At 42.8% G+C, this 14,019-nt stretch overlaps 1 protein-coding gene and 1 pseudogene across 2 annotated transcripts in view; one reads left to right on the top strand and one right to left on the bottom strand.

The window, feature by feature from the left end:
• Positions 1-14,019, bottom strand: part of LOC124803267 (lachesin-like) — a 299,773-nt gene that overhangs the window by 120,038 nt on the left and 165,716 nt on the right. For both annotated transcript variants that reach the window (XM_047264454.1, XM_047264459.1), the window contains exon 4: positions 6,103-6,231. In XM_047264454.1, the coding sequence (XP_047120410.1) occupies positions 6,103-6,231 (129 nt within the window). The remainder of the gene's footprint in view (positions 1-6,102; positions 6,232-14,019) is intronic.
• LOC124717580 lies at positions 13,621-13,737 on the top strand (annotated as a pseudogene).

The following is a 14,019-nucleotide window of genomic DNA, read 5'->3' as shown; positions in this document are numbered from 1 at the left end:
TTTCACCATGATATATTGGTCGTCCTGCAGCTCTATGCATCGTAGTGCACGTTAAATTGCATCCAGGCTGATTTTACAACGAACTGTACTCAGGCTTATGTTTTCCACTGATCACATAGTATGTAGTGGGGCGATCACTCTAATGTAGAAATAATTCAAAAGCCAAGATCCCTTAAATGCTGTTTACTAGATAACCGTTTTCAACACACTAAAGGTACCATCATCGGATGTGAAGATGTAACAAGACAGGTCTGAGGGAGGGCTTACATGAGTTACACCATATACATTACTACTCGTGCAGTATCACATACCTGAATGTAGATTAACATTATAAACCATTTGGATATAACGATACATGAGGCAGCCCAGCTGATATAAAATCATTGTCACGAAAATTAATGAAAAAACTGCTCTCCTGGTCATTATTTTCCATCAGATATGTAAAACCGAAGTCACAAGATATAACTATTTGGTACAGCGGTCGACATCACGTTGCCCTATTCCGCGCAGGTGTCCCTGCTGCGATTCTAGTGGTTCACAACCGGCCACTAGATAGCGCTGTCCCAGCAGTGCACACACAGTCCCACGGCATAACTACTCACTATTGCGATGCAACTTTACTATTACTACTAATCAAATACCGATGCAAAGAACACTTTCGCATACACTTACTGTACATACTATACATACTATACCTACTAATTATAAAGTACATCAATTACAGAGTAAAAACATCTGTAACAAAGGCATTATCCAAAAAAATTTAGCGGTATTCTATATGTGGCTTTCCGAGAATACACAACACCCATAATATACGTCAATGAAATTTTGGTCTGCCGATTCTAATTGGTCGTTCAACAATTTGCCTGGAAACCTCTTTCTGTTTTTGTAAATTTAGATGTTTTCCAAACGTCGAGTTTCCTTCCTTTGAGTGCTTTATGCAAGATTTTCTTACCTTGTTGCATATCAGTAATCTTATGGTTCGACTCCCACAGACGGTCACCCAAAGCGGACCTGTTGTCGGCACACGTGTGCTCACGAAAACGCGAAGAAAACGATCTTCCTGTCTGTCCCACATAAAAGCCTTCACACCCGCCACATTGTAATCTATATACCCGGGTGCTTCTAAATTTATCAGTGCTGTCTTCAATCGTATGCCTAAGTTTCTAGCGCAAACTATTTTGCGTCCTAAATGCCACGACCACGCCGGACGTACGAAACTGTCGGTCTATTTTGTCAGAAACCGGCCCTTCATATGTCATTGGAACATACTTTTTACCCCTACTATTGTTAGATGGTCTTTCCTTCTTATGCTTGCTTTTTTTAAATTGTTGTATACAACCTGTCCACCACGGCCGCATCATAACCGTTGCTACAGGCTGTATACTTGAGGACATCTATCTGTAGCCTAACGCTGCTTCGTTGTAACGGCAGCTTTAACAGCCTGTGCATCATTGAGCAAAAACAGGACGTTTTATACTTAGATGGATGGTTGGATTTCGAAATGAATAACGTGGTCTGTCGCTACTGGTTTCCTGTAAATGCTAAATGTATGACGGCCGGCTGCTTTAGTAATGGTTAGTTCAAATGGCTCTGAGCACTATTGGACTTAACATATGAGGTCATCAGTCCCCTAGGACTTAGAACTACTTAAACCTAACTAACCTAAGGACATCACACACATCCATGCCCGAGGCAGGATTCGAACCTGCGACCGGAGCGGTCGCTCGGCTCCAGACTGTAGCGCCTAGAACCGCACGGCCACTCCGGCCTGCAGTAATGGTTCAAATGGCTCTGAGGACTATGGGACTTAACATCTGAGGTCATCAGTCCCCTAGGACTTAGAACTACTTAAACCTAACTAACCTAAGAACATCACACACATCCATTCCTGAGGCAGGATTCGAACCTGCTTTAGTAATAGTGATGTCTCAGTAGTTAATACTATTATTACTTTCAACTTCTACTGTACATATGATCGGCGTATGCATAGCATTCAGCGCATTTAGATAATCATTGATGTTTTATCTATCACCTATCACGAGGGCTATAATGCCATCTACAAATAGTTTCATGTTGTGATTTCGTTTTTACATACTTCATGGAAAAGAATGACCAGGAGAGTAGTTGTTTATTAATTTTTGTGACAATGATTTTATATCAACTGGTCTGCCTCGTGTATCGTTATATCCAAATGGTTTATAAACGTTAACCTACATTCAGGTATGTGATACAGCACGAGTAGTAACGTATGTAGTGAAACTCATGTAAGCCTTCCCTCAAACCTGTGTTGTTATATCTTCACAGATCCGATGACGGGACCTTTAGTGTGTAAAAAGCGGTTCTCCAGTAAACAGTATTTAAGGGATCTTGGCTTTTGAATTATTTCTACAACAGAGTGATCGCCCCACTACGCACTGTGTGTTCATTGCAAAATAGTATGCCGCGCCAGGCAATGCGACAGATTTAGGCCTTGTTATCTTTAAAGACAAGAATAGCTAAATGTTTACTAAGAAATGTTTTCCATCAGGTGCTGTACCGTTTCATATTTGTTTCCATACACTTTTGCTTTTATATATCGCCGTAGACAAAAATTACAGAATTCCGACGAACTACATGGCCTCACACCTTTGCTTGCTGTGAATCCTGTTGTGAGGTCTTCATGCGGGGCCCGCGAGAATTACGTGCCTTGCAACAAACTTGTGACGTCACACCACTCTCGTTGTCCGCCATACTTCACGAACATTCGGCTCCATGCAGAACCCACGGGTAATAAAGATTTCAATAAAAACGCCATAACTTGATCATTTGCTATCGAGAGCTTGCGTGCAGTCAAACGCGCAATTAAGAATTATTAACCTCATCTGATATAGTTGCTCGCTCCCCGCCAGAAACGGCTGCTGGCATTCGTAAGATCTGCAGTGTTACGTGCTGTGACGTAAGTGCCCCTGCCTGACCTTCTCGTGGGTTCCGACTTCGTGAATGCGATGCAGCGGTTCACGGGACGTAGCTCCACAGTGCCGCAAAAAAAACGTCGGTTCGTTAACTGAACTAGCAGAACCTGAGTACGAAACTTCAAAGTATTTATCATGAAGAGGAATTTGATGCGCAGTGAGCGTGTTTCTGATGAATCAGTAGAGCAGAGTATGGCTATTCACATGACCAAGCTGTACTATGAAGTACACTGTTGACTCAAGTACAGCAAGACGAGACTACATTTGACACCATCTGTGCGATAGTGGCCTGGAATAGTTTCTCGATTAAACTGAAACCGCACAAAAAAATTAAATCATCAAGTTCGCTGAGTACCATAAGGCGCACCATCAAGCAATCAAGCCAAGAACATCCGAGAAACCGCGTACTTTCTTTTTGTTGCCGTAATTTTCTACAAAAGTTTTGGAACCTATTCCGCAGATCGAAGTATAGTTTTATGAGGACACGTAAAATTAGAGACAACGACACCGAATGGCCATTTTTCTATCACCGTTTGAGCAATACTTTCGTCAAGAATATTGGAGTGCGGGAATATTTGATGGAAATTTTTGTGCGTCTTTTTAATGAAGCAGTACGCATGTAAGCTTAAATTATGTATAACGTTTTAGTCAGACAAAAGAACATACGGGACAAATTACTTGAATAACTGAGAAAACGAGAGAATGACCCTCACAGTACTTTCATGCAACAAGCAACACCTCAAACTGAACAATTAACGAGGAAAATCATCACTCTGCAGTGAAGTGTGCGCTCATATGAACCTTCGTGGCAGATAAAACTTTGTGTAGGACCGAGACTCGAAGTCGGGGCCTTTGCCTCCCACAGGAAAGTGCACCACCAGCACTTGCCTGCGAAAGGCAAAGGTCCCCAATTCGAGTCTCGGTCCGGTACACAGTTTTAATCCGCCAGAAAGTTTCATATAAACAGTTAAAGGACCTTAAAATTTTATCTTCTACCATCGCTGTAGCTTCCCTTCTGACATATCACAACTATGTTCCTTTGTATTAAATAGGGAATCAGACGCCACATTGTAAACTATCAGTGGTTTTCTCACCCCAATATATTTCAGTTTTCAACTCTCCATCTCATTTGCTAATTTTAGCATTTATTTTTCGCTCTACCTCTGACCAGGTAATATCTTCTCTACATTGATTCCTTTTGTATTGTTTCCATACGTTCCTGTTAGAAGTTACTTCCCATGGTCCACAACAAAGTAATGAGGATATTGCTTAAGATTAATGAGACCAATAATTCTAAAATTCCACATATTCATAGTCACAAATCAAGTCATTATTATTACTACACTATTATTCCCAGCTACGGAGCGTGACTGAAACAATTTTGCTGATGTGCTTGCTTTCTTCTTTTCCAAAATTCTTAACTTTTCACTGTGCTTTTTCTTATGGTCTTCTGCTCACGTTCTCATAGATGTAACACTTGGTTTAGTTTTAAACTGATGCTTGTCAGTCAAAGTTCTGAGCGCAGGTCTGGTCCTCCTGAATTATCTATGTAATGCTCATTTCCTCAAGATTTTCTTCATTACAGTTTCCAGGTGTTTATAGCTTTCCTTAAGACAGCAAGGCAGAGAACTGTTTCGGTCAGTATAGTATCATTCATTCTCTTTTTTCTGAAAGTGTCCGAGATATCCTCCAAATTTCGATACAACCAGTTAGAGTTCTGTCTCACCCACGTTCCCTCCACACCAACCGGACTAAATATTTTTCTGGGTATTTTTCTTTCTTCATTTTATAGGTCTTTACTTAATGATCCACCTCCAATGATTACATTCTCTGGTTTGACTATTGTTATAAAGTGTTTTAATTTTACATTAAGAAATACAGTTTTTTATTTTGCCTATTCCATGTAATCCCGTAAGATTGAGTAGTTCAGTTATTCTCTCTTTGTTTTCTTCACGAATTGTTTCCAGAGGGTTAGATGATTTCTCTTACGATTTAAAGTTTTTTCTTGAGATTTTTTACCAGAAAGTGTAAACATGGGCAGTTCATCTAGGTATCGAGGAAGACTTTCGATGTGTTAGGTTCTCTGATTAGAAATCTTGAGTTCCTTTTGACTGCTGTTTCTTTGGAGTTTGAAAGGATTGTTAGATCGTCTGCATAAGCCACACTTCCCTAAATAAATATCAGTTTTTTGTAATTTGTCAACAGTTATTTCTTTTACTTCTCTTTCCTGTCTCGCAATTAATTTTTCTATTACAATACGAAGGGCAATAGTGCATCTCTCCGCCCGGCTCATGTTCTTACATCGACAGTCGCAGATCTTTCACCTTGGAATTGGTTCCACACACTATCTACCTTTCCTAAGACGAGTATGATAGTAGCGCATTATATAGTCAGTTTATGTTCCAAGCCTTTTAAGTATGATTGTTTAAACAAATTTGTGACTGGAAGAAATGAATGTCCTCTGCAGTTATTTATATCAGTTTTATCCCACTTCTACAAAGTAGTATAATAAGCTGATTACTCTCACTGCATTTTCCTTTCTTCAAGCACACCAACTTTACTTTGCACCTAAGTGTGATTGATTCGCCCCAAGCTATGAGTATGTGGTTACAATTATCGCGCACACTATGTATATTTCACTACATTTCATAGCATTATGCTTCACTGACGAGAGTACTGATGTCTGCTAAGCCAATACTGACCAAGTTTTTGTAATATGAGTCTTGTAATTTACGTACTTGTATGGTAATGTTCTAATTATTTCGTAAATTTTGTAAACTTCCAAGGACGACAGATTATGACAGTTGTCCACCCGACGACTGAATACTATTCTGAAAAATGAAAATTAAAAAAACGCACCACAGACAATAGAAAAATAACAGCTGTGAATAAAATCATAGATATCAATGTGCATTCACTGAAGAAGTCTGATTGCATGTAAGAAAGCCTCTAATTCTATGAGGTGAAATTAATGAATTAAATAAATTACGTAGTTAATGATGCCCGTAACGTGATCGGAAGATTGGGCGATCGAGAAAAAGTAAAATCACGAGATGGGTTCGCTTGTATCTTGGACTTACTGTATGGGGCATGTGGATGTTAAGGACAAGCTGTAAGAGCTACATGGAAATGTCGGGAAGTAACTCACACTCAACGTCGACGATGATCCGCTTGCTGACGGATGGAGGCACTGAGTTGCTGGCGATGCACAGGTAGGCGCCCATCTCCGTCCGCGAGATGCGCGTAAGGTTGAGCTTCTCCCCGTCGTATACGTTCACTGAAAAACAAAAACCCACACTTTTTTTTTACCAGAGTACAACATGAGTCCTTACAGTAAAGATGACATTAGTAAACGCAAGGAACTTGCCAAACAACTGAGCACCTTCTTCTTATAAAGGAGCAATATGGTACTCAGGAAAAGACATCGCAAGCGGCGAATCGAGCTCACAACCAGTCGTGTAATAGAGGCAGACATATCGGTTCAGTAACAGTGAGATTTTCTCTGCCTCGATATGACTGGGTGTCGTGTGCTGTCCTTAGGTTAGTTGGGTTTAAGTAGTTCTAAGTTCTAGGGGACTGATGACCATAGATGTTAAGTCCCATAGTGCTCAGAGCCATTTCAACCATTTTAGAAATCCTGAACAGTAATGTACCAGGGACGTTCAGTAAGCAATGCAACACTTTTTCCTCTGAAAGCAGGCTGTTTCATTCAGAATTCAACTTCACCATAGTATTTACCGTTCCTTTGGCTGCCAAGCCCTACTTTTCAACACAATCTCCGTTTAATGCGACTGCCTTACGCCAACTTTCTGAGAGGGCCTGTATGTCCGCATGATACCACTCTACCAGTCGATGTCTGCATTCCATCAATAACCTTACCATCATCCGCATTCTGCTTCCCGCGGAATACATTATTCATCAGGCCAAACACATGGAAGACGATGAACCCAGCGGGCACACACCTTCGAGTACCACAACTGGTGGACTAGTGCGACAACACTACCACGGAGACTTCCAGTTGAGGAGCGAAGTCTTGGATTGTGATGCGTCGATCACCTCGAATGAGAGAGTCTGCACTTTCCAACACTGCAAGCCGCAGGCCGGTACCCGGGAGATCTGACAGCCTTGCAAGACTTTCTTGCTATGATGACAGACAGCTCGCCCAATGACTCACCGTGCTTTTGTTTACTACTAGGTCTCCTCACGCATTCTCAAAGCGGCTATGAACATCTGTGATGCTCTGGCTTTTCGCCAAAAGAAACTTAGTGACAGCTCTCTGTTTGTAACGCATCTCCAATGCAGGTGCCACTTTGAAAGGTACGTATAGCGCCACCAACTAGCGGAACTTCATGGAACTGTACAGGATGAAGTGGAAATATTGAACGTGTCCCTCAACAAATTCCGCATTTTTTCCACCGAAATCGACCGAGGAAAAAATGTGTTACATTACGTACTGAAGACCACTCGTATATTAATTAGCAGCAGCAACACCCACAGTCCTGACTGAAATCTCAAGAACATTTCATCATTTACTTCGAAATTAATATGAGATGTCAACTTCCACGATATACCCTGTTCCCTCTTCCTATAGCCCAGGTCTTCACACACAAACAAAGAAACGTTTCTGTTCCTGTTATCGTACCTTTTTACTGGCGTCAGTTTTTCCTGTTAATTACACCGGTGCCAGCTTCCGTAGCTGAGTGATTGTCAGTATGGTAGCCCAGCATGTTCGGGTGTGGCACTGCCCACACTCTATAATAAAAAAAGCTCAATGAAGTTTCTCATCGATAAAATTTGAATGACGTCTTGTGACATCCGTACAGAGCAATGATCAAAAAAAAAGATCAACTGAAAGAAAGAAAGAAGGTGTCTAAATGTGGTCAGCTCACAAAACTGCCATGCAGAGCACTCGGGTTCAATTCCCGCACTGTCACTGATTTTCATTTATGGAAGGACTGGACAGGGGCCCACTCAGTCTCTTGATGCCAATTGAAGAGCTTCTTGAATGAGAAGTGACGGATCCAAAGTCTGCAAAGCCGGGATGGTGCTGCGTTTAACCCCCCCTCCCCCCATATAACATGCGCATGACGCCAGTGGCAGAGGACGACACGGCGGTCGGTCGGTTCCAAATGGTCCTACCATGGTCAGAGTGGTGGAGTTCCGACATGGATATGTTTATATCCTTCCGGTGTATCACATGCCAAGACCCAAAAGCATGAAAACGCAACAAATGTTACTGCCCGTCTAGATGTGTTCCTAAACATTGTGATCGGTTTTGGTTCCATCGAACAGTCTTGAGACCTTAGAATTTCGGTTACAGAAGTAGGCCGTCCAATCCGTCAGCACCGGTTACTGTTGTTGCTGACATGATCAGATCTGAAAAAGTTTCGGCGGAGCCGAAGTCGGTCACAAGTTTAAAAGCACACGCGAACTACACTCACTCACAGTAAAATATGTAATGCAAAATCATTAACTACGGATTTGTGTACTATTTGAAGCAGACTGCTGTGGAAAGATACGAGATCAAAAGCATCCGGAAACCTGGGTGAAAATGACTTCAATATGGTGTTGGCCCACCCTTAGCCTTGATGACAGCTTCCACTCCTGGAGGCATACGTTCAATCAGGTGCTGGAAGGTTTCTTGGGGAATGGCAGCCCATTCTTCACGAAGTGCTGTACTGAGGAGAGTTATCGATGTCGGTCGTTGAGGCCAGGCAGCAAGTCGACGTTCCAAAACATCCAAAAGGTGCGCTATAGGATTCTGGTCACGACTTTGTGCAGGCCAGTCTACTACAGGGATGTCACCGTCGTGTAACCACTCCGCCACAGGTCGTCCATTATGCACAGGTGCTCCATCGTGTTGAAAGATGCAATCGCTATCCCCGAATTGCTGTTCAACAGTGGGAGTTAAGGTGCTTAAAACATCAATACAGGCCTGTGCTGTGATAGTACCACGCAAAACAAGAAGGGATGGAAGCCCCCTCCATGGAAAACACGACCACACCATAACACGACCGCCGCCGAATTTTACTGTTGGCACTACACACGTTGGCAGATGACATTCACGGGCATTCGCCATACCCACACCCTGCCATCGGATCGCCACATTGTGTACCGTGATTCGCCACTCCACACAACGTTTTTCCACTGTTCAATCGTCCAATGTTTACGCTCACTACATCAAGCGAGGAGTCGTTTGGCATTTACCTCCGTGATGTGTGGCTTATGAGAAGCCGCTCGACAATGAATTTCCATTTTTCTCACCCCCCGCCTGTCATAGTACTTCGAGGGGATCCTGAGGCATTTAGGAATTCCTGTGTGATGGTCTGGATAGATGTCAGCCTATTATACATTATGACCCTCTCGAACTGTCGGCGGTCTCTATCAGTCAACACAGGAGGTCGGCCTGTACGCTTTTGTACTGTGCGTGTCCCTTCACCATTTCACTTCAATATTGCATCGGAAACAATGGTGCTAGAAATGTTTAGGAGTGTGGAAATCTCGAGTACAGACGTATGACGCAAGTGACACCCAATCACCTGACCACGTTTGAAGTCGGTAAGTTCCGTGGAGCGCGCCATTCTGCTCTCTGACAAGGTCTGATGACTACTGAGGTCCTCTTACCTAGCAGTAGCTGGCAGCACAGTGCATCTAATATGAAAACCGTGTGTTTCGGGGGGTGTCCGGATACTTTTGATCACATAGTGTATTTCATCGTAGGGTATGAGCAATCACATAATAAGAGTGTATAACGTCATGGGGCGTGAACTTTAAATGGAGGGCACTGCCGATTTCTAAGAGAAGAATGCTATTTAGAATGCACTCTTTCGTCCTGGGTTATGCAGGTAGACCACAACACTCATTTCCCTAGTACTTCTATATTTCGTGAAATTCAGTTATATTGCTATTAGTTGTTGAAACAGCAACACGTGAGATACTGTGTTTGTAGCTCAATATATGACACTATACACCAAATATTTTGTCGTATTTTTGCTTCCGCCTGCATTTGAATAGACCATACGGTGCGGCAGTTTGGACATGCCAGCCCTAACAATTTTGAGTCAATGTATGTAGGAATGGATTTCACTAAGCTACAGTAGACAATTTTCTGAATCCAGCTGGTAATTTAAATTTTGTAGGAGACAAATTAGTTTATTATGTTTATATGAGATCTTATAGTTTTCATTTGGTGTTGAATATGAGCATCAGCTGGACTTCAACCACATAACATGACCAGAACTCGATAATATAGTAATACTGCCACTGCGTCAGAAGACAGTCCACGCAAAGGTCTGCCCTGCTGTACCTAATATATGAACGTCACACATGCCACATGCAGGCGCAGACTGATACGAACAGCTTTCACTTCCGCTGACGTTTATTAGCGTATGTTGCCATAAAAACGTTATAGCGAGTAATTGGCTAAGCGGCAGAAGTTGCTGGCAGCCATTAAAAAGTAAATAAATAACAGGATGCAATTAGTAGCTCGTTGCCTGTTCCGTCGTAAATTTTACATTTCTTATCATTTAGTCATTTCGGTGGCAGACAATATCGCAACGCCGTAATACACCGTATGCAGATGGTCCAGATGAAAATGTCATGTGTTAATGTTTTATTTCATGCTTACTTCTGACCACGGAAGCGACATGTAATGTTTCTCTCAAATTAATGTTCACTCGTCTTCAGTATAGAGGCTGATCTCAAAGCCATAGACATTTTCGTTTGTGGAGAGTGGTCATATACTCCAATTATAACTAGGTTCAGTTCAATGGGAAATTGCTTGACAGCTATGTCTAATGTCCTTAACATTTATAGACAGAAAATATTATTGATTTAATAATTGATATTTACCATAAATGATTACAATCTACATAAATTATGATTTAAGCTCAATAACTGTACCTTAATCACGATTATATACAAACAACATACGATAAGTACAGTTACACTATGTGACACAAAGTATACGGAAACCTGGCTGAAAATGACTTACAAGCCCGTGGTGCCATCCAACGGTAATGCTGGAATTCAGTAGGGTGTTGCTCCACCCTTAGTCTTGATGACAGCTTCCACTCTCGCAGGCATTCGTTCAATCAGGTGCTAAAAGATTTCTTGGGGAATGGCAGCCATTTCTTCACGGAGTGATGCACTGAGGAGAAGTAATCGGTCGGTGAGGCCTGGCACCAAGTCAGCGTTTCAGAACATCCCAAAGGTGTTCTATAGGATTCAGGTCAGGACTCTGTGCAGGCCAGTCCATTACAGGGATGTTATTATCGCGTAACCACTCGGCCACAGGCCGTGCTATATGAACACGTGCTCGATCGTGTAGAAAGATGCAATCGCCATACCCGAATTGCTTTTCAAGAGGGAGAAACAATAAGTTGCTTAAAACATCAATGTAGCCCTGTACTGTGAGAGTACCATCCAAGACAACAAGGGATGCAAGCCCCCTCCATGAAAAAGACGACCATTAAATAATACCACCGCTCTACGAACTCTACTGTTGACATTACACACGTAAGCAGATGGGTTCACAGGGCATTCGTCACTATCACACCCTGCCATCGGATCGCCACATTGTGCACCATGATTCCTCATTCCACTCAAGGTTTTTCCACTGTTCAATCATCCGACCTTACACGAAGCGAGGCATCGTTTGGCATTTACCGGCGTGATGCGTGGCTTATCAGCAGCCGCTCGACAATGAAATCCAAGTTTTATCATCTCCTGCCTAACTGTCATAGTACTCGCAGTGGATCCCGATGCAGTTTCGAATTCCTGTGTGAAGGTCTGGATAGATGTCTGCCTATTACACACTATGACCCTCTCCAAATGTTGGCGGCCTCTATTAGCCAACAGTGGAGGTTTGACCGTACGCTTTTGTACTGTACGTGTCCCTTCACGTATTGACTTCTCAATAACATCGGAAACAGTGGACCTAGGGATGTTTAGGAGTGTGGAAATCTCGTGTACAGACGTATGACACAAGTGATACCCAATCACCTGACCACGTTCGAGGTCCGAGAGTTCCGCGGAGCGCCCCATTCTGCTCTCTCACTATGTCTAATGACTACTGAGGTAAATGATATGGAGTACCTGGCACTAGGTGGCAGCACAATGCACCTAATATCAGAAACGTATGTTTTTGGGGTATCCGGATACTTTTGATCACATAGTGTGTGTTGCATGTTTATCGACATATACAGGGTGAGTCACCTAACATTACCGCTGGATATATTTCGTAAACCACATCAAATACTGACGAATCGATTCCACAGACAGAACGTGAGGAGAGGGGCTAGTGTAATTGGTTAATACAAACCATAAAAAAATGCACGGAAGTATGTGTATTAACCCAAACCTACGTTTTTTTAAATGGAACCCCGTCAGTATTGTTAGCACATCTGAACATATAAACAAATACGTAATCAGTGCCGTTTGTTGCATTGTGAAATATTAATTACATCCGGAGATATTGTAACCTAAACCGCTGTTCGATCGTGTGTATCGGAGAGCACCGAATTACGTAGGGATCCAAAGGGAACGGTGATGGACCTTAGGTACAGAAGAGACTGGAACAGCACATTACGTCCACATGCTAACACCTTTTTATTCGTCTTTTTCACTGACGCACATGTACATTACCATGAGGGGTGAGGTAAACGTACACACGTGGTTTCCGTTTTCAATTACGGAGTGGAATAGTGTGTGTCCCACTGGAAACGCGTCGACGTATGTGGTATCAGCATGATGGTGCACCTGCACATTCCGCAATTAACACTAGGCTGACCCTTGACAGGATGTTCGACGGGCGTTTCATAGGAGGTGGAGGACGCATAAATTGGCCAGTCCGTTCTCCTGATCTTACACCTCTGTACTTCTTTCTGTGGGGTACGTTAAAGGAGGATGTGTACCGTGATGTGCCTACAACCCCAGAGGATATGAAACAACGTATTGTGGCAGCCGGCAGCGACATTACACCAGATGTAATGCGGCGTGTACGACATTCATTACGCCAGAGATTGCAATTGTGTGCAGCAAATGATGGCCACCACATTGAACATCTATTGGCCTGACATGTCGGGAGACACTCCAGAGGTAACGTTAGGTGACTCACCCTGTATATAATTTTAGGATGAAAAATGTAATATGAGCAGGAAAATCCGAAAATGAGACGTGATGCCTTGAAATTGATTATGGAATGAAAAAGATGTAAAACTGGACGTGTAGCCTGAGGCTGTTGTATTTGTTGTTGTCCTCTACGATGGATGGTCAAGATATACAGAAACTGCTTTATACTGCAGTAAGGGAGCAGTCCATCTCAGTATTCGCTCCATGAGGTATACAAATAGATCTTCATTTTTCATCACTTGTGTCCAGGTCTCCTGATGAACCAAAATTTTATGTGGAAGTTGTAGTTTGACTCATCGTTTACAGCTGCTCCACTCTCAAGTGTATTACTATATCGCAGTTCAGTATGTTAACCTTCTTGATTTGTATTGAGCTTTCTTATTATTATTACTGTTCAGTCATTGCCTAATCTACTTAACGCCGTTACACTTCGCTGTTCAATTTATTGTTTCACTACGTTATTAGTTGATGGTATCAGATATACACAAAATACACTCTAAGACAAAAAAAAAAGAGCAGGCACCAAGAAGCAGTGGGCAACGGCCTTGCCACAGTGGATACACCGGTTCCCGTGAGATCACCGAAGCTAAGCGCTGTCGGGCGTGGCCGGCACTTGGATGGGTGACCACCCAGCTGCCATGCGCTGTTGCCATTTTTCGGGGTGCACTCAGCCTCGTGATGCCAACTGAGGAGCTACTCGACCGAATAGTAGCGGCTCCGGTCAAAGAAAACCATCAGAACGACTGGGAGAGCGGTGTGCTGACCACACGCCCCTCCTATCCGTATCCTCATTGAGGATGATACGGCGGTCGGATGGTCCCGATGGGCCACTTGTGGCCTGAAGACAGAATGCTACTGCTACCAAGAAGCAGTTATCGAATGGGAAGGAAATCGGTAGATATGATGTACATGTACTGACAGACAAGTGATTACA

This window comes from Schistocerca piceifrons, chromosome 1 (genome assembly GCF_021461385.2).
Source record: "Schistocerca piceifrons isolate TAMUIC-IGC-003096 chromosome 1, iqSchPice1.1, whole genome shotgun sequence".
Taxonomy (NCBI): domain Eukaryota; kingdom Metazoa; phylum Arthropoda; class Insecta; order Orthoptera; family Acrididae; genus Schistocerca; species Schistocerca piceifrons.
Note: the sequence above shows the minus strand (reverse complement) of the source record. Positions and strands in the feature narration are given on the sequence as shown.